The sequence below is a fragment of the Lepisma saccharinum genome, chromosome 20 (assembly GCF_977018435.1).
Source record: "Lepisma saccharinum chromosome 20, izLepSacc3.1, whole genome shotgun sequence".
In the NCBI taxonomy this organism is placed as follows: Eukaryota; Metazoa; Arthropoda; class Insecta; order Zygentoma; family Lepismatidae; genus Lepisma; species Lepisma saccharinum.
In genome coordinates this window covers 2,376,076-2,403,972 of record NC_139248.1, presented here as the reverse complement: position 1 = coordinate 2,403,972, position 27,897 = coordinate 2,376,076, and the positions used below count along the sequence as shown (strand labels likewise).

The 27,897-nt window shown below is 37.3% G+C and overlaps 1 protein-coding gene across 2 annotated transcripts; it reads left to right on the top strand.

Annotated features, from left to right (window-relative positions):
- The first annotated feature begins 891 nt into the window (after nucleotides 1-891).
- On the top strand, nucleotides 892-27,897 carry LOC146003642 (uncharacterized). 2 transcript variants are annotated; one of them, XM_083141970.1, is made up of 7 exons: nucleotides 892-1,083; nucleotides 6,561-6,756; nucleotides 8,337-8,577; nucleotides 9,438-9,637; nucleotides 17,452-17,604; nucleotides 18,580-18,653; nucleotides 23,995-27,897. In XM_083141970.1, exons 1-7 carry the CDS (start codon nucleotides 1,013-1,015, stop codon nucleotides 25,370-25,372), a joined length of 2,313 nt encoding a protein of 770 aa, XP_082998096.1. In that variant the 5' UTR covers nucleotides 892-1,012; the 3' UTR covers nucleotides 25,373-27,897. The 2 variants fall into 2 exon arrangements, with proteins under 2 accessions (XP_082998096.1, XP_082998097.1); XM_083141971.1 differs by lacking the exon at nucleotides 892-1,083 and adding an exon at nucleotides 2,511-2,592.

The window sequence follows — 27,897 nt, the reverse complement described above, 5'->3', positions numbered from 1 at the left end:
ATGTATAAGTGCATGGCATTAAAAAATTACCACGAAATTTTCACGAAATTACTGCCATATTTTAAACTATAAACACCATATTTTATATATTTTTCACGAAATTTTGAAAAATTAACACCAAAAAAACCCGGCCCTATGTATAATTTGTGTGTCTGTGTATACCACAATCTTCCTGCCCCCCCCCAAAAAAGAACATCAATCTTCAATGATTTCGCACCCTGGTAGGGTATGTAGCTGCCTGGCAAAGTCCATACTCCGTAAATTCACGATCTGCATGAAGTCAGAAAACGAAATATATTTACCCCTACTTTTCAGAAAACCGGTTTCACAACCACTCCCGTCGTTTCTGTAGTGAAGGGAACTCCAGTGCTCCAGTGGGTCAGTGATCTCGCCCCCTATTTACTGGGAGCTGCAAAAGAAGGCGGCCGCGCCATCTATTGACCACCGATGGAACTGCAATTTCCAAGCGCAGCGAAGTTTAATTGTAGGTTCCCTTTCATGCAATCATCATTATCATAATCGCCGCGATTAGTTTAAAGTGGAAGAAAAGAGACAGTAAATATCAAAAATACAAATGCTTCAGTGTGGATATCTTTAAAAGAAATGATGATGATGAAAAATTTACTTGCCAAGAGCATTCCACGCGTATTTTTTCTCTCGTATTATTAACGAAAGTATGATGATAACAGGACGTGGTCGACTGTCTACAATGTTCGTTAATATCTTCGCGACCACTGTAATAAATATCATAGCAATTATCACATTCATAGAAATGCTTCATGTAAAAGAATATGGCATAGCTGTTTGTAAAAAAATTCTGCACCCAACGTTGCTCACGTATTGTGCGATAATTGAGGCCCAGAAAGTACGTAATATAGTCTGTGCGAGAAAGTGACGTAACGAAACATTCTGTTCACTTTTGGAAGCGGCGGAAATCAATCGGTTAGGTTCTCTTTAATTATCAAAAGAGGAATTACAATTTACTGAGTATTTACTTGCGATATATTAAGTAATGGTGACGTGTTCAGTATATCAATGCCGTAATAGGAGTGAGAAGAAAAGAGCAGGAATTACATATCACCAGTAAGTAGTACCCCCCCCCCCCCCCTCATGTATTGTTGCTCCGTGCTTGCGTCTGATGTGTGTAAATCAGTTAATATGCCAATGGATACCCTTGGTCCGGCTAGAGTCTAGTTTACGTCCTTCTTGCGCACTCCTTCTTGCCCGTTTACAAAACCGTGCTAGCAGACAGCCGGCGCTCCGGCATCCGTAGGGTAAGTTTGGTACTACTTTACTATACCAGAGACACCTGTCAATGATTTATTTCGCACTTGTTTACATTCCTAACGTACTGTTCTGCATTGCGGAACATTTATTTAGGTGAAATAATGAATTTCTAACGAAAATAATGGGAACGAGTTTACAATACCGGACCACTCTCCAATTTCTATGAAATGTCGCCTACTCACTAATTGTGAACTCCTAAACACGAATCTGCATGTAATAATTGGCGGTCAAGTATGGAAATCGAGAAAAAAACGAAATAAACTATGTTTTCTTAACGTAACGTAACCCTACGATAAGAACAAAAGCTCCACGGAAGACGCCATTTTCCCAACATGAAGAAATCAACAGGCAAGACAAGGTATAGTTCTCGTAGCTAAAATATTATTTTTTCTTTGTAGTTATGCTAATGGAACCTAACAGGCCTAACCTAACCTCGTAGGCATTCCTCGTCTTACGTCAGCAAGATTGTTGTGCATAAAGGAAGACCATTAACGAATTGCGAAAGAAAGATGGTTCCGAATTGCTGTGTAGGGACAATCAGCATGGTAAATCGCAAGGTTATTTTACAATTTCTAGACGTAAATGTACAATTTTAACAAGCGACCGCCAAATATGAACTACAGTTACGTCATCAGGACACCGAAATTAGTAAGTAGGCGAAATTTTATAGAAATTGGAGAGTGGTCCGGTATTGTAAACTCATGCCAAATAATGTATATTTCTTACATTAACGAGTACTTACTGTTCTTCCTTATTTCCACACAATATGGCGATAGCTTACCCGTTCATCGTGCGTTGTGCCAGTGTTTTGTCGATTTGGAGTGTGTATGCAGTGTTGCAACCTTGTTCACCGAAAAATACCTAAATTTAAAAAAAAAAAAATTAAAAACACTTCACGAAAAATAGTTCAATTTTTGACATAAAGAGTAATTATTAAACCATTGACGTTAGCCCCAAAAACCATCCACAGGTAGCCCCAAAAATCATTGACGTTAGCCCAAAATTTCACGATAGCCCCATGAACCATCACGGGGACAAGGTATGCCTACGAGGTTAGGTTAGGTTCCATTAACACTCCTTCCATTCAATTTAGCATATACGGACAACGACACGTCATCTAATAGTGAAAAGACGACATGGGTTGAATCAAACACATGGAACATTGTGCTCTCATGCAGAAAGCAAATGGCGGCAGCAGCAATAGAGCGTCGGAAAGAGATTTTTGTAGAAAACCACATGCATTCGCATTAAAATGGATCAAAACTACATTACCGAACATCAACAACACTACAGAAAATGATTTGCGTAAGTACTTTCTCCTGTAAATTTGAAGAAATCTGTCTGGTATAGTAAAGTGTTACCGTAAGTTTTTCTTTTTACACTTCCTGTCACTAACCATTCATGGGAACGAGGTATGCCTACGAAGTTAGGTTAGGTTCCATTAGCACTCATTTCACCCCTAAATATGTGCTTCATCATCGAAAAATGTCCTCAGTACGTTCAATCACGCATATCCGGACAACATCTGTTTTTCTCAATTTTCTCCTCCAGGAAATTTTTCCTCGCCTTGGGATTTACTTGTTGGATTCCTTATAAAATAACCTTTCCAACGATATATGGCATGCATTCCTTAGGAAAAGGACGCAAACTAGACTCTTACCCTTGACCCTCTGTACCCCCAAGAGAAAGTGAAATATTTTCTATGATATATGAAGATGTTGTTTATGAACGTTTTCAGGTAATATTAAGTCGCGGAAATGTGTTATTGTGAATGTGAAGTAAAGTACGTCTGTTACCTTAGCGTGTTACTTTACCGTGAAGAAGAACAGACGGAAGGCAGGTCCGTGGTCGCATTCTACACCATCGTTTTCGCAAGGATTTTTTGGTAATTATGCGATACAGCCTGCCTTTTTTGGTAATTATGTTATATAGCCCGAACACCTCTCACTCGTTTATTTCGTTCATTTTAGCATTGCTACTTACCTATTCTGCATTGCGGAATATTCTTTGATGTGAAGTTATGCCTTTTTCCATAAAATAGTGTCAATTTTTCATATTACGAGTCATTATTTATCTATAACCGTAATTTTTCACATTACAAGTATTTATTGTTCGTTGTTAATTCACTTTCCTTACACACAATATGGCGGGCAAATGTTGACTCACGTTGTCTATTGTCAGCTGATATGCAGTGTTTCCAAACTTATTAACCGAAAAATGGCGCATAAACTATTCACAGAAGGTTTTTAAGCGAAAATTGATCCACAAACCATTCACAGAAGGTTAGGCAAACCTAGAAAATTAAATTGGAAAAAAAAAAAATCACAATGCAACCTTCACACGTCATCTTGTAAAACTACCACGTGGTTGCTACACTAACAGGGGGTTACATAATCGAACACACGGAACATTTGATTCACGTAGTCGACGGTAATAGTGTCAAGAGCTATCGTGCATCGGAGATACATTTATGTCGAAAAATACATGATTTACCTGCCGAATAAGCTGAACGAAGGGAGAAAACACTTCCACGAGCTTCCAAAAGTCTACAGAAACTCTGTTCTGTAAGTAGTTTCTCGTGTAAATTTGAAGAAATGTGTTTTCACTATACCATACTGTTACCAAATGTCATTTTTTCAGAGCTATACCCCAAGAAATGTCATGAAAATTGCTGTCTAAATTTCCTGCCGATTCCGGGCTCCGCCCCTGGGGTGATTAACCTACTGCTATCGTGACCCCGCCTTTCTCTATAGAGTCCCTTTGGAAGGCATGTTAGAAACTGGTCGAGCCACCTGCCCCCAACACTATTTTCCGCACTGACACATGAAGGTAACAAAAAATTAAAGCTAAAATATAACCTCAAAAGGTAACTTACATCTTTTTTCCAAGGCCAGGCACTAAATTGCAGGTCGAAGTTAAATTTTGAAAGTCCAAAAGAGAAGTAAGTTGTATGTCAAAAGTCTTTCTTGTCCTTTTTCACAGAATACTACCCTCTCCTTCCATTCAATCATAAAAATAAGAAGTCTCAAATTATCCTATCCCACGTGCTTACGTGGTTCATACTTTGTGATCGAATATCTCCGTGCTGGAACTCATTTTATATTACGTAAAACATCAAAATCTCTCATTAAATCAAATTTCGGTACCAATTGCATCTCCGAACAACACCTCTCACTAGTTTATTTCGTCATTTTTGACATTCGTACTTACCGATTGTGCATTGCGGAACATTGTGTTGTGTGTCATTTTGCTTTTCTCACAAAAATGATGTCCATAACGGTAATTACTGTTCGTCCTTTCGCTTCTGTAACACACAATATGGCGGGCATACCATTGTGGAACAGTGGGTATACAGTGTTTCCAACCGTCTTAACCGAAAAATGCCCCACACACCATTCACGGTAAGGTTAGGTTCGGTTAGGTCAGGCAAACATAGTTAAAATTTTGGGTTGTAGTAATATCAGGAATGCATATTTAGTTTTTTTCATCTTCTTGCAAAACAATGGCTTGGTTGGAAACACTGACAGGAGGTTACGTCATCAAACGTGCACAACATCCGGCTCTCATAGAGGAAGGAAAGAACAGCAATGGCAATTGTGCGTTGGAGAGATATTTTTCGTGAAAAACACATGAATTCCCGCTCAAGCACATTCGACGACGAAAGAAAATACCTCCAGGAACTATCTAAGTGCTAGAAAAACTCATTTCAGTAAGTACTTTCTTGTATAAAAATGAAGAAATCTGTTGTTCGGAAATGCAATTGTTACCCATATTTCAACATAATTCTCGAGGGGGTACGGTGGGTAAACGGCCCTTTTTATTACATTTAAAGATGGCATCAAGAGTTCAGGAAGGCAATTTTCCTAGTTCAAGGCGAATTCGTAAATACCTTAAAACTATGAGGGCTGTTGACCCACTATAACGCCTCGAGAATTATGTTGAATTTCTTTCAAAATCTACAGATTTCGATGTTTTACTTAATATAAAGTTGGTTCCACCATTAGAAAAACACAAATAAAGGAGATATTTGATCCCAAAGTACGTCCAACGTAAGTACAAACGTCCAATTTCGAAGTACTTTCACAGCTTTGTGTTAACAACAACTGTTTGCATGCACGTTGAAAATAACGGCTTAAGTTCCTTGCTTTTGTTTTATTGCGATTTCATCATTGTACAAATGCAATTTTAACATAGTTCGATTTCGATTTAGCTACTTCTGTTAGCACATACTGCGGAGTTTTAGCGATTACTTAAGATTTAGTTTAATATATGTTTAAATAGGTTAGGCAGGCCAGGTTTAGATCTTTAGCATTAAAATAAAGTGCCTAAATGCATTCTAGTAAGGTTCCGATTTATTTCTACATTAATTCCCACTATTCTATGATACAGGTGCTTGTCAATGGAAAATACATTATCCATGAGAAGCACTCATGCTTGCGTAAGATAATTTTTTCAACATAAATAAGTTTTTTTCGAAATTCAAAGTGTGCTCATTACTTTAAGGAAGGTTCAAATTGCATGTAACAATGATTGCCAAAATTCTACGATAATTAGTCTTCCTGCTAGAATTTGAAAAAGAAATCCTAAAATAATCGGAACCGTTACCCTATATTCGCTTGCGCGAAGCCTTCAGGCTCTCTCCTACATGGTAAAGTAATATGCTAAGGTAACAGACGTACTTTACTTCACAATAACACATTTCCGTGATCTAACATAAACTGAAAATGTTCGTAAACAACAAAATCTTCATAAACCATGCAGACGGTGTCAAGGGTACCAAAAATTCTACCTGGAATCTCACAGGTTTGAATTTTATTTAAAATTCTTACATTATTTTCGTAATGGTGATTTGTGTATAGATTTGCATGTAACAATGATTGCCAAAATTCTACGATAATTAGTCTTCCTGCTAGAATTTGAAAAAGAAATCCTAAAATAATCGGAACCGTTACCCTATATTCGCTTGCGCGAAGCCTTCAGGCTCTCTCCTACATGGTAAAGTAATATGCTAAGGTAACAGACGTACTTTACTTCACAATAACACATTTCCGTGATCTAACATAAACTGAAAATGTTCGTAAACAACAAAATCTTCATAAACCATGCAGACGGTGTCAAGGGTACCAAAAATTCTACCTGGAATCTCACAGGTTTGAATTTTATTTAAAATTCTTACATTATTTTCGTAATGGTGATTTGTGTATAGATTACATTTTATTAAAAAGGTATAGATCATTTTTAAAAAGAGATACTTTTATTTCATTGATTTTCAGATTTCCCTCTGACCCACGAAGAAGGAAATTATGGATAGAAGCAGTAAAGAGAGAGAATTGGATGCTGACAAAGTACAGTTTTCTGTGTTCTGTTCATTTTGAAGAAAGATATTTTGACAAAACATGTGTAAATGCTATACTAAAGAAAGATGCAGTACCAACATTGTTTCTTGGATATCCTTCACGTCGTGAGAAGGTATTTTCTTTTTTTCTCTTTATTTTTTAAATAGCCTATGTCTTGAACAACTTAGTTTCTGTACTACATGTTTGTATAATGTATAACGAAGTCTTTCTTTCTTAGTTTGCTATCAAATAACAATTAACAATGCAGAAATTTTAGCAAAAATGCAAGTTTGAATCTAGCCTTCTGCAAAGCTGGCCCAGTAGTTCAGTTACTAGAGAAATGGTGTGCTTAAGTTACTAATTCTTTTTCTAATCAGAGGGAACCATATTTGCTTGAAATCTATACTCGGGTGGCTTATAGAATTTTGGGCCAGTGCATATGAGCATGTTACTCTGACTTGCAGATGCTTAGTTTCTGCAATCTTCACACTCATTTCCATTATTCTGTATTTGTATTTTTGTTATTTTGGATTGCATTTCTGCCACTTTTTGATATTTGTGATGAAGGATGAGTGATGAAATTGATGAAGGGACACTCGCAAGGAACACGGGGGAAACAAGATTGGAAGGGAGCCACTTAAAATGCTTGGCCAAAGAACCAGCTCTATTATTCTGGTCACTTTCTTCATCTTACTATGAAAGTAGAAAATAAGAAGATAAAGAGGAGGTACTGCACTTGTTTCTCAACACTACAAGAACAAGAATCACATATAAGTATTCTTTATTTTTATTTACTTCAGAACATTGGTTATGCATTGAAGAAATTGTTTAATGGCAACTACCGAAGATCACAAAACAGTTTTGTTAAGACTATGATCATATTTTGCTTGTACAGTGGGATCCATAAGTATTATCATGCAAATTGTCCATCACCATGTTCATGCACTTTATTTCACCCAATAAGAGCTTCAAGAATTATAAGAAAACTCAAACAAGCTGTTGACAACTTCTGCACCAACATACATAAAAATCCATCGCTTAAAAACACACAGGATGTAAGAGAAAAATTAATGAAAATAGTCATGGACAATTTGCACGGTAATACTCATGGATCCCACTGTACCAGGTGGTTATAATTAAAGTGACGGTGTTCAGAGTGGTACAGCACGGGCTGTAATGAGAGTAGCAGTCTGAAACTTCGTAGATATGCTAATGAAGCAATGCACTCGCGAATTATGCAAAAAAAAAATTCTCGCCACCAGGGTAAAAAATGGCACTGTAAGCAGTCAAAACTTGGTATAGTTACAGGAAAAACACTATAAAACGGAGAAAACAATACTCTTTGTAATAAAATATTGCTACAATTTCACTATTCGAATTACATGAACATTACTAAAGGAAAAAGCAACAAGCGTCACCAACAACAACCAGGGAGCTCACACAATGGTTAGGCAATGTCACCGACTTTGACGTCAGAGTTACGAAAAATTCCACGTTTTGACTGCTTACAGCGCCATTTTTTACCCTGGTGGCGAGAATTGGAACTCTTTTTTTTTTTTGCATAATTCGCGAGCGCATTGCTTCATTAGCATATCTACGAAGTTTCAGGCTGCTACTCTCATTACAGCCCGTGCTGTACCACTCTGAACACCGTCACTTTAATTATAACCACCTGGTACATAAATTGCTGTGAGAAAAAAAAATATTTTGCAGAAGGGAATTAAACCACAACCGATACTTGTAGCAAGACAATCAACTTCTACAAGGAAGGAACCATCACGTGTAAAAAAGCAGCAGAAAAGTGTAGCCAACTCAAGAGAACATAATGTAGAAAGCATCTCTCTCTCTTCTCAATCAACTTGTACAGAGGAGAAGCCTTCCCATGTAAGAAAGCAGCAAGAAAGTGTAGCCAAGTCGGAGAAACATCATGTTGAAGAAACTTCAAATGCAGGAGGTAAGCCGCTCTTTTTTAAAAAGTTATGTTCAACATATTAGAAGTTGATGTCATTATATTTCATTATGTTGTATTTCCTTCAGGTAATTTCCAAAACTGGTCTCGGGTTCAAATCCTGGCTTGGCCATGGACGTTTGTGATGTCTATTGATCAATTTCATCATATCATCACTCATCCCCATCTTCACAAATTAGCCAAAAGTGGCACAAGAAGCGAAGTAAAATAAATCAAATCAAATTTCAGAAACTTTGTTGAGATACTGGATCCAGATGGCCTAACTGTCTTGTGTCATTTATGGATGGATTGGTGTTTCTTCTAAAATTCACTTTTTTAAAAAATCCATATTCACCATTAAGACGAGTTTGTTTTTTCAGTCCAAATACATGCTTGACCTTATATACTCACTACAGAACTCGAGTGACAGATTGAGTCATGATGATTACAAGATGGAATCGAGAGCTTGGAAAAATTCTTAATGTGTTTTTATTGTGTGTTTTGTGTAGTTTTTAACAAGTATGTTGCTGGCACATGACATAAGAAGTTTTTTTCCCAACATATAACTTGCTTGCAACTCAATGAATTTATTAATTTGCAAAAAAAGCTTTAATTAGAAATATTTGTTGTACTTGAAACCTGATTTATATTCAAGAGGCCACACAGAAGACAGATGATTTGTCAGTAAATGGATGGATAATCTCTCATTATCATTGTACTAAATTACCTATTTAGAATGTTCATGTCAACTATTGGTTGCACTCGTACAAAATGCAGTTGTTTGTATATGTGAAAATTTTCATTTTTAAATATACTTTCTTTTGTCGTAAGTGTTTTTATAAGAATATTTGAATTTTGTTTCGTAGGTTTGCCAATAGAGCTTTCTCCTTCTACCAACAGTTTCTTCACTTGGGCTCATAGAATTGGTGATGATAATCTTCACTCCTTGAAAAATTTTTATTGTCGTTTGTGTGCCAAGAAGGAAAGCACCCTGATATCAGCTTTTGGAGAAGAGGGAGAACTGTTAGAATTAGTGGAAAAAATTTCCAGATGTCTGCCCATTGTAGTAAGTATTCAACTATATTTTTTGATTAATGTGAAAATAGTTTTGTGTTTTCAGGAAAAAAAATCTAGCTGGTATTTAAGCTGGAATGTATTTCAATGTACCAGTCTCCATGGACTAGTGATCAGTATAGTAATAATAATAATACATTTCTTTATTAAGCTGGCGAGGTTCAGTTTATAGGCTGCTCTGTCACCTAACCCTCGTCAATGTTACATATGTTATAAACTGCATATGGAGCAGTAAGCTACATGTAGAATACTACATATATACTTGTAAGAGAGACACAAATACAAAAGACAAAATAATAAGTAATAATCAGAATACCATTTCATACATTGACTTGATACCTTCAGTATGTATGACCCTCGTAAATGGAAGTAACGTGAGGGGGAAGGAGGTTTTGTTCATTCCAACATTTTGATTCCCCTCCCCCTCTCTCCTCCCTCCCTCCTTCCCTCCCTATCTCACCTTTTCTGTCCCAAAGAGGGTGCTTTCGTTGATTTTCAGAAACTAGACATCAGAGTGGAAAAATTATGATTTTTAATTTTAAAAAAATCATTTTTGATGATATTTTTTTTTAAAATTTGATATGTATAATTAAATTGCTTGTATAGTTTTTGGCACTACACCTATAGATGTGTACTACTATGGAAATGTTTGTGGAATGTGTTAATGAAACTAATAATTTCAATAACTTTTCTTCCAGTAAAAATAAAAGGTTCTATAATTGTAACTTAAAACATTTTTTATGGTCTTGGTAGCTGAATTTTGAAATTTTTGTCATGATACTTTGCAAAATATCAGCTGCCATGTTTATTTACAGTTTAATGATAATGAACCTATTATTTTTGCCTACAAAATTATTTTAAAACAAGATAAATTTAAGTGTGTTTACGGTGTAACATTTCCTTTCGTATGAGCTTCACCCCATCAGTACATATCTTTTGTTTTCTTTCTTATAGCCTAATAAACACCCTTAAATGATTATGAGATTAATGTACTTCCACCAAAAGTAATTCTGATATCTACAAAATCTTTATGTACGTTATTCTATAATTTATTTATTTCAAGTTTTTTTTATTTATATCAATAATGTATTTTCAAAAAATCATCTGATTTAAATCAACCCAATTTAAATGAATCCACTTAGCCAGATATCCTTGTCAATGTCAATACTCAGGTAAACTCCAGAATAGAGAGAGAAGAGTGTTCACCGCATCACACTTGATTCACAGAATTTGCAAAATTTGTATTGTAATAGTTACTTTTAATTAAAAACTCAAGGCACAGAAACCCTAATTATTTTTGCAATATCTCCCAGAAGCAAGTTAGGCAAGTTTTTCCTAGTTATAACACGATGTCAAGATATTGAAGATTTCAGCCTATTAAAAATGTTCTTCTTGAAGGTTCGTGTAACCAATTTTTGTACATGCAAAATAATCTAACACAGTTATTTTTAGTGGTTTTATTGATTTTATCTGCAACGTTTCGTTCTGGTTTCCCAGAACTTTCTCAAGCTACACTAAGATATACATACAAAAACACAACCTCACATGGCTAGTCACTCTACACTTCTAAGGAAAGAATGTGTGTCCTTATTTCCTCCTAGGTAAACTGGTTTTTCCTGCAGGTGTTCCTTACAGCTGGCTGTTTCTCCCTCTCCCCTCCATCCTGTAACCTACTCTTCTTGTCTTCCCTCCCCTCCTCCTTCTGGTGGCACTGACCTTCTCTTTCTCCTTTAACTCATTTGGCAAAAAATTTAAGGTGGCTCAGGAAACTTAACTAACTTACTTTTCACATGCTGTTTTATCAATTCCACCCATTTCATACCAATTTCTCCTTCGTTTTTGTTTATTTTCTCTCCCCTGTTTATGCATATGTGCTTTGTCTCTGCTACTTTTCTCTCTATTTCATTTTCCCTCTTCTCCTTCATTTGTACTTTCTTCATCTTCTGCCCATTTGTCAACATATGCTCACTCAATGCTGTTTTTAGTTCTGGGAAACCAGAACAAAACGTTGCAGATAAAATCAATAAAAACCACTAAAAATAGCCATGTTAGATTATTTTGCATCTAATAAAAATTGCACAGAAATTCAATTATGAAGGACACAAACGTTTCTTGTATGTAACATGTAACAATTACATGTGGTAGAAAGAATTCTTAATCAAGGATTTGACTCCGTGATATCCGTTTTTTTTTTTCAATTAGTAATTGTATGCTATTGCATAATAGACTTAAGTCCATCTTATAATTTGAAAGTGCAATCAGTTGAGTGATCCATTATCTAAGTGCATAGTCAACAGTTTGACAATTTTCAGTGTCACTGAATTTAGCATGTTCCTCATCAGCCTTCACCGTTTCCTGCCCCTGACTGGGTCGGCATAGAAGTAAGCCTCTCCATTTTTTTTCTGGTCTTCCACCACTCCTCTCTTTCCACATTCTTCCAATCTTGTCCTCTTCTCCTAACACTCTCCGCTATCTGCTCTTTCCACCAACATCTTGGTGTCCCACTTGGCCTTATTCCCACTCCTTGTGCAAGGTAAGCTCTTACTGGTAGTCTTTCTGCATCCATCCTCTTCATGTGTCTGAACAATCTCATCTGTGCCTGATCTATCCTGTCCTGAAGCTTCACCACACCCACTGTCTGTCGGATCTCCTCATTCCTTATTCTATTCTTTCTAGTCTTCCCCAATATACTCCTTAAAAATTTCATCTCCACTGCCTGAATCTTTCTTTTGTCTCTCTGTCATTGTCCAAGTCTGCTCCGTATGTAATTTTTGGCACATAATATGTATGTGTTATATATTACCTTCTTGCATTTCATAGGTACATCCCTGTTCCATATTAATCTTCAAATGCTTTGATATAGTCCACCACCCATTTGTCCTCTTCTGTTTACTTGCCCATTTATTTTTCCACTTCTCTCAATTATGCTTCGTAGATAATTGAAACTCTCCACTACCCTCACCTCTTCCTTGTCCATCTTTATTCTTGGTTCATTTCTTGCTCTGTTTCTTGTTGTTATTAGCACCTTGCTCTTTTCTGCACTGAATTTCATTCCTGCTCTTCTGGTTTCCTCATTCCAACTATCAAGCTGTCTCTGTACTACTTCTTCCCTGTTTCCCCATATTACTAAGTCATCAGCAAACAAGGCCTTCATCTCTTCCTCTCTTATCTTCTTCCCCACCTCTTCGTTAATTGCATCCATTGTACCAGGCATATTTTTAAAGTAAGTTCTGTTTTGCAATTAGGCTGTTGTAGCGCTGCACTCGCCATTTTGCACATGCATGCTAAGGACCTGCATCTATGGGATTGCCACAGATGGCAGTACGCAACCGTTCGCCCAAATAGACAGTTGTTCAGGTGTGGTTACAATGCCTCAGACGATTGAAAGTCCCACGGAGTGTGAACTACACGCTGTCATCCGTTTTCTAAGTGCAAGAGATGTGATAGCAGCCGAAATCCATCGAAAGATTGCAGAAGTGCTATGAGCGATAGCATGGTAAGAAGATGAGTGACGGTTTTTAAAGATGGCCATACAAACGTGTACGATGAGGGATGATGTGGGCAACTGTTGCTACGTCCTCTTAGTGTTGCACTGGTCTGTACAACTTACCTTGCTGAGATACTGCGTTCCCTCCCCTTGTATCCACAGGTGAAGTCCAATGAAAACCCACGAGGCTGTTTTCCCGATTCACGTATTCCACAAGTACGTATTAAACTTTTGAAATAAAAAAAGACCGCAATATGTTCCAATTGGTGTTTATTAGAAACATGCACGTATATGGCATAATACTAAAATACAATTAAAATAATTCCAACCTGTACAACGCGAGAGATGTGTAAACCTAATCTTCCGCAACATGAAGCACCTCTTGCTTCTCAAAATCTCTCCGCTCAACTGTTAACCGTTCTCTGGAAAGCGGTTATACCTCCCCACTGACACAGGGTTACCAGACACAATAAAATTTTAATACTAGAAAGTAGATAAAAGGAAACAGTAATATATTGGAAATGTACATTAATCTGGCACAGTGAATTTTGGTATGTGGTGGCAACAATGCAATCGGAAACGTGTGATCTTCTCACACCACAAGAATTTTAATAAATCTACAATGGCTCTCAAAATATAATAAGAGTAAAGAACTGCGTTTGCCAAAAACATGAAACAACGAATAGATATAAGGAATTTAACTCGGAAATTAATAAGTAAGGCTTCACTAACCTGATCGAAATGAAACTTACAACAATCTTTAGAACATTTAAAGGCGAATCAAACTATTGATGTTGAGTTTATAAAAATTGCTTAAATTTGCCGCTATTTATACTTGTAGATATATCAGAATATAATGTTAACGATTATAAAGGTGGCCATATTGGAAAATTAGCTGAAGGCATTAATATAATATTTATGAACTTATATATGAATTATAGCATTTTGTAGGTTAGTTGCGTGTTACTCACAAATCCAAAATATAAAAAAGGAAAGTTAAAAATGTACTTATGTATGTGAATATATGTTCCTACCGTAGAACGACGTTTCAGAAATAGACTATCTCCTTCCTCAGGTTCATATAAAAAAACTAGGTACTTGGCATAGTACTGCGTCAAAAATGTAATATGAGGATAGTGGTTAAGGGTTGGTTAAGATACATTTAAAAATATTATGTTTTTGCTATTAGAAGTACGTAAAAAACGTGTCGTTCCCTAAAAAGACTTGTACTATAGATCTATTCACAGGTATAAAAGTTAAAAATCTAAAAAACCTGCATGAAGGTCAATTCTCCACGAATGTCTCCCTTCCCCTTAATTTTCTCGTTTTCCCTTATTACGTCACAAGTCCAACGTAAATTCACGTTCCTCCCATGCAGCTTGCATAACTTACGGAGTGACGTGGAAACCGATATTGGGTTCAATCTTCCATGCTTTGTCCCATTTTTTTAGGAAATTGATCCACCCTTCTTCCAAATTTCCTTCATCCCTATTAAGATTATTCTCCCCCCCCCCCTACAAATATTCGCTGTTTCATACATGTTTCTTCCTAACTTCCTCCTTTCTTTTCTAATTAACTTTTTTTTGTGATTCTACAAGGGTTGATCAAATAAAAAGATACAAAACGACACTGTCAGTGTAAATGAATACTTTATTCAAAGTATCCTCCATAGGCCTGAGCACATTGATCCCATTGATGAACGAGCCGAATGATTCCTTTTTCCCAGAATCCCTTTGGCCGTGATGCGACCCAGTCCTTCACAGCGTCCTTGAGTTCATCGTCCGAGGTGAAGCACTTTCCTTTGAGATGCTTTTTCAGGGGACCAAACACATGGAAGTCACAGGGGGATAAGTCCGGACTGTAGGGTGGATGGTCTAGCTGCTCCCACTTGAAACTGGCCAGTTCCGTGTGTGTGACCCTGGAGACGTGTGGACGTGCGTTATCATGGAGCAGAACGAAAACGGGCACTCCATTTCCTCACTGATTTGCCAGACACACAGTCTTCCCCGTAAACGTTCACCATCCGGCGATGAATATCGGCCGGTTTAACACCTTCCGCTGTCAGAAAACGGATAACGCCTCGCTGCTCCTCAACAGTCGAATTTGCCAATGTTAACGCCATCCTGTCCGAACACGCACTGCCACGTCACTTGGACGGCGCTCTGTATCGGAGCCTCTGCTCTCTCCTGCGCATGCGCGTTCCCCTGCATGCTCCGATGCCACGTGGCGACTCCAATCACACCCCTACATATCACGCTACGTTCTCCCATCGCGGCATCGGTATTATATAAACGATTCCGTTGTTACGACGTTTCGTACCTTTTCATTTGATCAACCCTTGTATACCCACTTTCCAAAATGTGTTCTGAGAGACCCGTTTTGAGATTTTTTTCCCTTATATCCTTTTCATGCTCGCTCCATCTTTTACCCATATTTTGACCCGTCTGTCCTATGTACTCCTTCCCGGATTGACATTCTATTCGATAAACCCCCTTCTGTTTTTCCGGTATTTCCCTAGTTGTCTTTCCTTTCTTATAATCAGTAAAGTATTTCTCTACATTCTTTGGTGCTTTCATCCCGCAAACTATTCCTAAATCTCTCGTTTTTTTCCGATACGAATTGATGGTATGAATTATTAACTGTATAATACATGAAACTATAATAAACATGAGATAATATACTAGCCATTATATAATAATATTAGTTAAATAATAATAATATAACAACGAAGTAATGGCCAACTTGGGGTCATTACACCGTCCGTTATTAACAATGACCTGGTGCAGCAAGTTGATGTAAAAGTGCGCATAAACAGATGATTTACAATTTCATCCTTATCTACGGAGTTTCCGGAAATGTCACAGAGTGTTTTGTATGAAATTGTGACAGTCCGCTAAAATTACCGGAAGTTGTGCTCACAGTGGGTACCAAAAATGCTGTCTGAGTTACACAAAACCGAACGGTTAGCCAGTGCTTTGACTTTCCTTGAGAGGTACGGTGCCGAAGGTGATCAGTTGTTGAAGCCAAATTGTGACGAGACATGGGTGTCTCACGTTACACCGGAATCAAAACAACAGTCCATGGAATGGAGGCATTCAACATCACCCAAGAAAGTGAAGTTCAAGAAAACAATTTGAAATTCATGTGCACAGTGTTTTGGGATAGCTGGCTGGTGTTGCTTGTAGATTTTTTGCCTCGGGGTGACAAAGTAAATGCTGCAATTGTGAAACCTTTAATAAGCTGTGTCGTGCAATCCAAAACAAAAGGTGCGGCATACTATGTAAAGGGATCGTATTGCTTCACGACAATGCTTGTCCACACACGGTGCATCGAACCCAAGATCACATCGCGTTATTTGGTTGGAAACAACTTGATCAGCCTCCCTATATCCCTGACCTAGCACCCAGTGGCTATCACTTGTTCCTGCACTTAAAGAAGCACCTTGCCGGTCAGCGCTTTAACGCAGATGACGTGAAAACGGCCGTGCTTGCAGTGGTTATCACATCAGGTGACCGATTTCTATGAAGATGGTATTCAGAAGTTGGTCGTACGATACGATAAGTGCCTTAATGTAGGTGGCAATTATGTTGAAAAGTAGATGTAGGCCAAGGCTTTCATGCAAAAATAAAATTATTACAACACGTTACCCCCACACCCCCTATACGCCTTCATGGCGTGGTGCTAAGCACAGGGAACATTTTACCTTTTTTTATTTTTACCTTTTTACAACATGTGTCCTTGTGTTTATGTAATATCAAAACGGAACTTACTTAAAAAATATGCCTTGCAATTATGAAGAGCAGTGAGCACTTCCCTGTTTTAGTCCATTACTTATACTGAACCACTCTGTTCTTCCCATTGGTGTCTTCACACAGCTCTGGTTGGCCTTGTTTGTGCTCTGCACTCTACACACTATCTCTTCCGTAACTCCTTTCTCTCTTAGAGCCTTGCAAATCTTTGTTCTGGCCATGCTATGGTTGCCTTTTCTATATCTAGGAATGCCATAATCAAATCGCTTCCATGCTCGTAGTGCCTTTCCTGCATTTGCCTTATGGTGAATATCAGATCTACTGTTAATCTGCTTCTTCCAAATCCATAGTGTTCCTCTCTCATGTTCAGCTCTGTTACTTGCCTTATTCATTTCTCTAATATTTTCTCAATACATCTTTGCTGAGTGGCACATAAGTGTTATTCCTCTGTAGTTTTTACATTCTTTTCTGTCACCCTTCTTGAATATGGAAACTGTTAGTCCCTTTGTGCAATCTCTTGCCACATTTTTAATTATTTTTTTTATTAACATTTAATTTTATTCATTGTAGGTGATGTCTAGTGATGAACTGCCTACATCAATTTGCTACCTATGTATGCATAAATTAATCACTAGCTATGATTTTATTCAAACCACCATTCAAGCTGAAACGGTCCTGAAAGAAAAGCTTGAAGCAATTAAGAGCAACATGGCTTCTATGCAGGTAATATGTAATTCCTCTACTTTTTCAGGAATAGATGTGGTTTCTGGATGCATGCATAAGAGTTATTTTTAATATTTTTATTTTTATTTTCTACAAGCAAGAGATTTTATATGCTAAAATATAAACTCATCCATATATGACAGTCTTTAGAGTGGATCAGCCTGATTTAGAGTTCTTTGATGATGCATGGCATGTGTTTGGTCTTCTGCTCAAGAAACTTCCCAATTGTCTCGGTGAGGTAATTAGAGCATAGATAACATGAAATCTAAAAATGACAGTGCATTGAAGTTTTTAAGTACCTTAGTGGTCTAGTCAGTGGTCCGACTGCTACACAGGAGACCGAGGTTCGATTCCCAGGGTGGGACATCTAAAGTCGGAATTTTTTCAGCCTTGTCCCTGCATGAAGCAGCTCTGAGCTCATCCAGCCTCAAATCAATGGGTACCTGGGGGCTTTCTGGGGGGGATAAAGGTGGCTGGAACATGGTGCTAATCACATCACCTCAAAAATTATGAAGATCGAGAATGTGTGGAGGCTTTACCCTCATATCCCCTAAATGTGCCTTCATGACAATGTTCTGTATGCATGGAGAATTTACTTTCTTTTTGTTTACCTTTGTAGTGAGAATGTGGTAAGGTACAGGTTGCTTAATTCACTGGCTCTTAATGCCTAGGCTAGATGTCTAATTGGAGCTTGCCAAAATTTTCAAATAATACTTCATTATTTTACCAAACATTGCATGTACCAGAAATAATTCCTCGACAGTATGAACAGCACACAATTGCCAGAAAGTGTTTTCCTTGATGTGAATGTAAGAATATTTTTAAGCCTTGTAAATAAATTATTTTAAAAAATAATTAAAAAACTATATTTCTTAGAATTTTTGATATTCTACATAAATTCTGTACTATTGTACATTTGTAATAAATATTCTATTTGTAAAGCTTATTCCATACCTTTGTATTTTATATACTCAGATGGGGAGAAAACCAAAGGAGCAAGAGCCCGAACTGGAACATAACTATTCTTCAACTCAGATTCAGCACTCTGTGTAAGTATGATACAAGCTTTTTAAGTAAAGCAGATACACCTGAAAAATAGTTGCTCACATTTTCAGAAACTATTTGTGGAGTGAGAGAAGAAACTACGTAAGGGTTACCAGTTCACTAAAAGCAAAATGGCCTCCCTGTTGCTTTAGTGGTAACATCATCATCATGTAATCAAGGAGTCCCAGGTGGCGGCACACATTGCTTGAGATTCCACCTGAAACTGTAGGTCTAGTTGGGATTAACCTTTCTGTGCATAAAGCGGACTTACTCAACAATAACAGCTTATTTACTTCTTCTTCCCCTTCATGCTGTTAGGCATTGGGGTCCTTCAGCCATCTGCTGAAACTCTTCCTATCTTGTGCCATTCTTTTAACTTCCATTAGTGTCTTCCCTCTTTTAGTAACCATCTTTTGACAAGTATTGTTCCCATTCTATCCGAGGTCTTCCTGTCCTTCCTTCTGGTCTCGCTTCCATTACTTGTTTCGGTTTAATTTCTTCTACCATTCTTATGACATGGCCATACCAGCCCAATGTTCTTCTCTCTGTTATCTCTTCAATTAATTCTACTTGTAGCTGTTCCCTGATTTTAGTGTTCCTGATTCTATCTCGTCTGGTTTTTCTTAAAACTCTTCTGAGGTATTTCTTCTCTGTTGCTGTTAATCTACAATGTACTTTTATGCTTATTTCGGAGCAGTAAGCTTTCTATGCTATAGAGCATTGTTGGTATAATTATGGTTTTATAAATCCTTAATTTAGTATTTTCTTGTACAACAATAACAACATTGTCCAAAATGTAGAATATGGTCATCCACATTAATATTTTACAAGGAAATGCTAGCAAATAATATGAAACTGTTCAAAGTGAGTTAATTTTTGAAAGAATCTTCAGCACAAAATTCCCGGAGTTGTAATTTTGCACGTGTTTAAAGCAAATTTTTAGTTTTCATCAAGATGTAATTATCAAACTGAACCATTAAGCCTTTTACAGAATGTTGGAGAAAATTATGGTAAGCAGGGTAAGCAGAGGCAGGAAACAGCAAAGGATGATGATGAAAGGTACTTAAAATTGAGGGTGGGGGGTGGATATCCATCACAATCCTGACTTAGGGAAATGATTTCCAAAATTTCAAGATGTAGAACAGGAAATTTCATATGGTTAGCTATTAAAGAAAGAGTTTTTGTGTACTACAAGTATCGGAAGTTTTCTTGAAATGACAGTTTTCTTTCCAGAAATACAAAAGCAAACGTCATGGAGAAGTCTTGAAAATTTTCCTTGTTTTCTACCCAATCCATCCATGGTGTCAACTCCCCCTACACACAATATAGAATAATTAGATATAATATAAATAAAAGACAAGTGAAGACACTGAAATAAAACAAAACAAAAAAGATGTCCAAATACAAATTTTCTGGCAATTTTGATATTTTTCGTAAAATTTCCCTTTCACTGAAAAACTGTTACTGGATTTCCTCTTACCTGATGGTAAGAGACGTGTAGGAAGACCAAGACGAAGATGGAGGACAACGTTGCGATGGACCTAAAGGAAATCGGTAGGGATGGAAAAGAGTATATAGATGTTGCTCAAGGGACAGATGGAAGGCCTGTGTTGCTGCAGCAATGAACCTTCAGGTTTAAGAAGGCTAGAGAGTGAGTTAGTTAGGATTTCCTTTCATTTCGTAACACTGTCTCTGCTGTAAAGAAAGCAGGAAGGAACAAATAGTCTTTTCCCGTCAACTTTGTTTGTAGTATCGGAACTGAATACGTAAAATGGGATGTGGTTTTTTGATAACCATTGGCAGCCTTGCATTATCTGCGTACAGCCGGAAAGGAAACCTTGTCTTTAGTAGCCTGCATTGGAGAATAATTAGTGTCATACGTAAACCAGTGTATAACTTCTTTAAATAATTTGCATAGTACACAGAACGGCATAAGTCAAGTGTACAGAAAGTGTAAACTATGAATACCGAGAAACTAGTACTCATTTTTTCCTTGAAACTGTTTTTGTAGCACTATTAATTTCGCCACCATCCTCGTTGGAACTACATTGGCAGGTCCGTCAGATCTATCACGAAAGAATCCAACAACACCTAACTGATGTAAAAAAAGCCCAACCCACCACTGATCTTGCTAAGCACATGAAATACAACAGCCATAAAACCCAAAAGGTACACAGCCCACACACTCATAGACTCCAAAATCAAGGAAAGGCATGTCATCATGCACAGTTGACGCTGGACAATAGCAGACAACACAGACTCAGATGGACAGTTCACAACAGCACACCTAGTGGCAGCCAATGAACTAAAACATTAGAAGCATGCTAAGCAACAAGTTACAACGAGGATGGTGACTGTCGCCACTGAAACCAATAGAGCTATGAAAAAGCAATTTTTGTGGAAAAAGTTAGTACTAGTTTCTCTGTATTAATTTGCTGCCACATTTCTCATTTCCCAAATATGAATGCAATCTATGTTACTGTTTGTATTTACATAGAAATACAAATTACATGTTACAACAACTGCACAAAATGGCCACAATTGTTTTTGATGCACTCATTACACTGTTTTGATACTGATGTACAGATGCTATTACACAATTGTGGTGTGAATATTTATGAAAATTAAGTTCTATAAGTTCTTTCAAGTGTTCCAAATCTCACGGATTCACGGCAAAAACTTGGTCTTTCAGAATTCCCTACATGGGGTTAAGTCCTGAAATCTTGTATATACCTGTCACTATATATGTATTCATTAATAAAATATTAGTTGTGACTAATCATTAATGTCTTGATGCGACCAAATTTCAAAATGGTTAGTCTGTACAAACAATTACAGCACACACGCACGTGCCCCAGTGATGTTTCTAAGGACAATGTCTGAACACCTAATTCAGCAAGAAACAGGATGGAACAGGTCATTACTATAGCTCTTGTTAGTCTTATGGCGGGCAATCTACATGCTGGCAAGGGAATTTGGGTGTGGGGTATATTCCACAGACCCAACCAGACAACAGTGGTGGCACCAAGAGTTATGATGTCTATTACAGTTACTTGGGTCGTTTATTGGGGGGCTACTAACAAATGTGGAAGTAGAGGGTAAACCCCTCGACCAAGTAACACATAAAGTATTGATTTTTGGAAACTGAACGGTGGGTAGAACGTTCGTTTCAACCCTGTAAAGGGGTCACGTTGTGTATCAAGCAACACCGCAAAACAAGTTATTATCTCAACTTCAAATACACAAAAAATGCAAGCACACACATGTCGACTCGACAACCTGCAATAAAGATCATAATCAATGCATATCACTATCCTACCTTAATTATACGTTGTGCAACGCATGTTTAGAGTCAAATCAGGTACTAACAAGTAAGTTACTTTGAACAAAAGATGTACGTCAGAGTTTTAAGTTTCAACAATGCAATTTATTTAGCATAACGTCTTCTTCGAGCACACCGTACAGTGATGTACAATATAAATGTATATTAGTATATATGTCTTATTCAAAATTTGATTAATCGTGAAACAACTATCAATTTTCAAATTTTAGTTCATCCGTATCTACCTAACATTCATGAGTATATTCTCACTTTGTTTGATGATAACAAGAACAACATGTTTAAATCATATTCATTAATGTGCAAAACTAGACGTAAAACATGGCCTGCACACTTCGGTGCAAATATCTTTGGCAATAATCACAATAAATAACAATAATTATTCTCTCAATTTCATTTATGATTTTTGGACTATATTATACGCTTTCAAGCTAAGAACAACTCGTATTTAATTCTCACTAAATATACCTTTCGCCTAATGACACTCATAAATAGGGTACGTAAAATCTAAATGGACCAAAGGTCAAGAAAAGTGTTGGGTTATTGTGCTCTTTTTGCAATCAAGTAATTTTTGATTAGTCCTCGTGCTTGACATGCATGCAAACTTTCAATTCATGAGTAAATATTCATATTTGTAACTATATATTCGTTCGTCACGAGATGCAGTGTAAGATAGTGCATCCTGACTGTCCAAAATTGGTAACACTATTCGACGGCAAACACGTACGCCAATTTGACTTCAACCACTTCGTTGCATTTATGTATTTTTGAATAAGATGATGAACATACCTGATTACTAGTCCAGCATGCTTGCTTCCTAGTTCAATTTAATAAATCCCGTCCTTTCGTCTTATCGAACAATTAATCACAACTAGCAGTCAAAAACCAGATTTCTGGCCTAGTCTCGTGCAGGTAAAAATGATATTTCGATCTTACTGACAGCTCAAAATCCGGAAACTTGCACTTCGCCTCTTTTCACATAAGCAAGAAGCATGACGTAACGTACCTTCTTATTCGTAAATTTTATGTGCCGTTTTCTCCCATTTATTTGCCTCTAATTTCGCAGCACATACTAGTTCACTGGGTACTCATTTATCTTTTACGTGCACGTAACCTTCAAAAACTGAAGACAACAGAAGTGCATGCACACTTACAAACTAATGCGTGCATTCTACTGAGTTTAACACGTCTGCCATCAACTATCAAACACTGTTGAAGCACAATGTTGCCTCCATTACTTACAACGTGAGGCAATTACTAAGCAAACCTGATAATAATGTTCGAAGCACAGAAAAGATAATAGCACGTGGGAGAAAATTGTAACTTCGAATAAAACTTTTCCGTGCTGCATTGCATCGCAAGGAATGAGTCGCGGCCACTGCCGACTCAAGCGATTGCGAAAGACGTCTGGTGCATTGTGTTTGCTATGCTTCTACTCGAACTACTCGCAAAGCTAAGAGATAAGCTGAATCGTGTAAAGGTATCGGTGGTGCCATTTCTTGAGTGAATGCAAAAGCATGTCGAAAGAATGCAAGGTTACGCGATGTTTCCTCCAAGCACAGCGATGGAGAGTTGTAACGTAAGTTAGGAGAATTTGTCACACATTGCACCTTGTTTTACAGGCTGTTGTGTTTCTCATCGGGATGGATTGGTGGCTTCCTCACTTGCCACTTCCCTTGCCATCATGTAGGCTGCCTGCCATAAGACAGGTATAGTGGAGGGGCATCATAGGACGGATAGGATTGTGAAGGTGCATTGAACTCTGTCCATTATATTCTAGGGTACAGCGGTACATTGACTTAGTCTGACACCTTCAGAGTTAGCAATTTCCCATAGCTAATGTATAAAAAAATATGGTAGAAGTTGATTTACTGGTGGTAAAAGAGATAACAGATTACATCACTGTTATCATGTTTAACACACAATATTAAAATCCAGATCAACTAGTTGGAATGTCCAAGTGTTGGAATCAATTCTAAACTAATTATACCCATTTAATGTTTCAGGACAGAAGACATGGACACACATCAAAATGAGCTGGTACCCAATAGCAAACCACCTGCGCAAGAAGTAATAGACAGGAATCATTTATTACAGAATAATGTATTACAATGTGATGAGTGTGATGTTGTTTTTGTTACCTTGGATGAGTTTGATTTGCACATGGCACGTCATTGCAGAACTCTTAAGTACCAGTGTCAGTACTGCTTCCTTGAATGTTCTGGATTCAGGAATTTGGTGCTGCATAAGACGGAAGTCCACCTAGAGGAGCTAGTGAGCTGTAAAGAATGCCAGCACATCCGAGCAGCGGCAAAGCCCATCTGTGCCCAAAGTTCAAGCAGTGATTTTGAATGTAAGCTTTGTGGAGAACAATTCAAAACTAAAATTCAATTGAAGTGTCATTGTATCATTCACTTTCCGAAAACAATTGTTTGTAATGTATGCGGAAAGAAGTGTGTGTCTTATTTCAAGTACAGGTTCCACAAGAAGACACACGATGTCACGAGCAGGGTTCAATGTGGCAAATGTAAAAGGAAGTTTAGGTCGCAGGCGTCACTCAATAAGCATAAGCTACATCCTTGCCAAGCAGCACCTCTTGTATGTGCGGTTTGCGGAGAAACTTTTGCAACTTATGTTAGTCAAAGTATTCACTTAAGGAAGCATTCTCAGTTCAACTGCAAGCATTGTGATAAGAAGTTTGCAGACTCGCGCAGGTTAAAGTTACACGTGAAATGCCATGTGGCAAAGTTGTTTACATGCAATGTATGTTCAAGAACTTTCAAAAGAAATGTAAACCTATCAAGGCATCAAGCAATGCATGGCATATTCAAGTGCTTATTTTGTGATAAGATATTTAAGGACCGCCGTCACTTAAAACAGCATGAATTGTGCCACACGAATCTGGAAATTCAATCCTGTGACATTTGTGGAAATGCTATGAAAACAAAATTGGCGTTGGCCAGACATAGAGCACGGCATTTTAAGAACAAATGGTGTCAATGCAAATACTGCAATGCAACTTTCAATAGCTACATAGATTTTCTTGTTCATCTGAATGCTGAACATCAAGAGAGAAAACTGACTGGAGCAGGGCCCACTGAAAGTGTAGAGAAGGAGCAAAAGGTATTCAAATGCAGGTATTGCGAAAAGGTCTTGTCTTCGAAACTTAAGTTAATAGATCACGAGCACATACATACAGGGCAGCTTCATTTCTTGTGCGATGTTTGTGGAAAAAAATTTAAAGGATCTCTTAATCTATACAAGCATATGATCACTCACAAGGAGAAACGTCATATTTGTATTTTATGTGGAAAGAAATTTGCCAGAAAACAAGAACTAAAGAATCATGTGTGGTCCCATTCTGATGAAAAGCTATGTGCATGAAACATGTTTGAAAAATATTTCAGTGAGGGCAAATATGATACAGCATAGCCGGGAGACATGCAGAAAGAGGTGAGGCAGCACAAAGAAGGCCATGCAACAACGAACAGTAAGTTTGTAATTATGGATGAGATGATACCTGTCAGCCTGCATGGTGGAGTTTTTAACAGGACACAATGATGCCAGGGGTCTCAGGTTCGAATCCTAGTCTGGGCATAGGTGTTCTGTATGAGTGTCCCTTCATCACTCATCCTCATCTTCGCGAATAGCCAAAAATGGTAAACAAAAAAGGGGGGAAGAAAAATGAACCAAGTCGAGAATTCACACTGAAGCGACAAGCAACACATGCCCCTGGTGGATTTCACAAATCCAACTTATGTTCTTGCAGTCTGTTATGCCACAATGGTGTGAAGTGTTGCTGTTGATTGACTCAGTCCCAAGCGACATGCATCGGTGTGAATCCTCTCTTAGTGGACAGGATCCTCTTAGGCATATTACCCTCTTAAAGCCCAACTGGACAAAGAATAAACAGGGTGTCTACCGAAATACCAAATCCAAAGTTCTTGACTTTTTCATGACTTATTTTTGACCTTTCTTTCCTTTTCCTTGAGCTTTTTTCCACTTTTTCTTAACATTTATTTAATTGCCCTCTACTTTGGTGGTTGGAAATTAAGAAACTAGATGTTTTTATTCGATTAAAAACTCCTACTGGTTAAGATGGAAAGTAGAGCTGTACTTGGAAGAAGAGATTTAGACTTGCTTTAATTATAAATGCTTCAGACTTCATCCTGCATGGAGAATGGTCACATTCCTTTATTTAATATTTTTCCAAACTTCAGGTGTGCAAGAATATAATTCTTAAGAAACAAAGTGAACAATTCTTAACCACAACGCAATACAGTTTTAAATTTCCAAATATTTAATTTTATCAAATCCCAGTACAGGTATATAACAATGTAAATTCACTATATACTGTATATAAAAAAAAAAAAAGCACAAATTCTTGAAAACACATATAACTTCTTGACCTACCTGTTGATTTCTTGACTGGTAGACACCCTGATAAACTTCAGGATTCTCAGACATTTTTACCTCCAATGGGGGTGGGGGGGGGGCATGATTTTTGTTCAGTCGTACAAAACACCTTTTATAGCAACATGCATTCAGATAGAGGCAGGAATTCGGAGGCCCATTCACTTGCTACGTTGCGGTAACCATTAGGCTTCGCCATGCTTGGACTTGAAGGTGCCACCTGTTTCGAAAACTACTTGAAACAAAAAAAATTGGTAATGCAGAACACCACGAGAATTTCCCCTTACCACGACAACTGGACCAAGCTGATTGGTTCAGCGGTTCATGTGATCCTACCTGGCTTTCGACGGAAAAGCCCAATTTTTTTTTTTGAAGTTTATTCTTTCGCTGAACAGGCTTTACAGATGGGACCTTTCCACATGCCTCCTTTTCAAACTTACCACAATGTACCTAAAAACTGAAAAAAGAAGAAAATTGCATTATTATTTTTTATTATTTCTGCAATAAAATAACTCGAAGAGGAAGTGGGTGGAAATTTGTACAATTTACCCTCTTAATAATGAAAGTTAAAGAAAAAAGAAGAAAATCAAAATTTTACATATGAATTTGTATCCAGAAACAAAAAAATGTATGTAGCAGTGGTGTATTTCTACAACCAATCATACTCACATTGATTGCAGGAAATTCTTCTTGGGGAAAAAAATCATTAATAATGTATGAGAAAAGCTGTGTTGCAATATTAGAGGTAAAAATTCCAGAAAATTGCTTCATAAGCCCTATCGACAATGGATGAGTTAAATTTGCAGAGAAGCATGACAAAATACCACTCTTCAAGGACACGTAATCCCTGCCCTGCAAGTTTGAAAAAAAAAAGGAAAGTATTCAAGTAATTTTGGAAAATTGGGAGGTCTCCTGCTGGACCCCTAATTATCACTCTTTGTGACCAATTGCATAATATGGATGGTTTCATTTGACCAGCCATCCTCAAAAGGTTAAACGTTTTAATAATTTTACAGTACTTAAGAATATTCGTAAATTTTAAGATGGAAGTGTTCTATTGGAATTTGAAATGTTCATAATTTCACATGAGATAATCAGAATATTTAAGTAGCTGTCACTTAATAAGAGAAGTATTTGGTTTATACATGATGGTTCAAATTTAACATCAGTGAAACAAAATAAGAGTTGTTTGGCTTGAACCTTGTATGAATGCAAAGTTTATTGACAATAATAACTATCATAATTGGATTTATTTTTACATAACTTTTTCATATTTATGTTAATTGTGATGATTAGATGAAAGTGACCAGGAAGCACTCATAAGCAGAGTAGAATTCTGTGGTAAGATCTTGGATTCATAAGGACCTTGAACCCCTATCAAAGATGTTATCCTTTCCATTACTTGTTTTATTGAGGTGTTAGTCTCAAATGAATTCAGATGTATCTCCATTAGGTACATCAAAATGACAGTGCAAATAGCATTTTTTTATACTTAA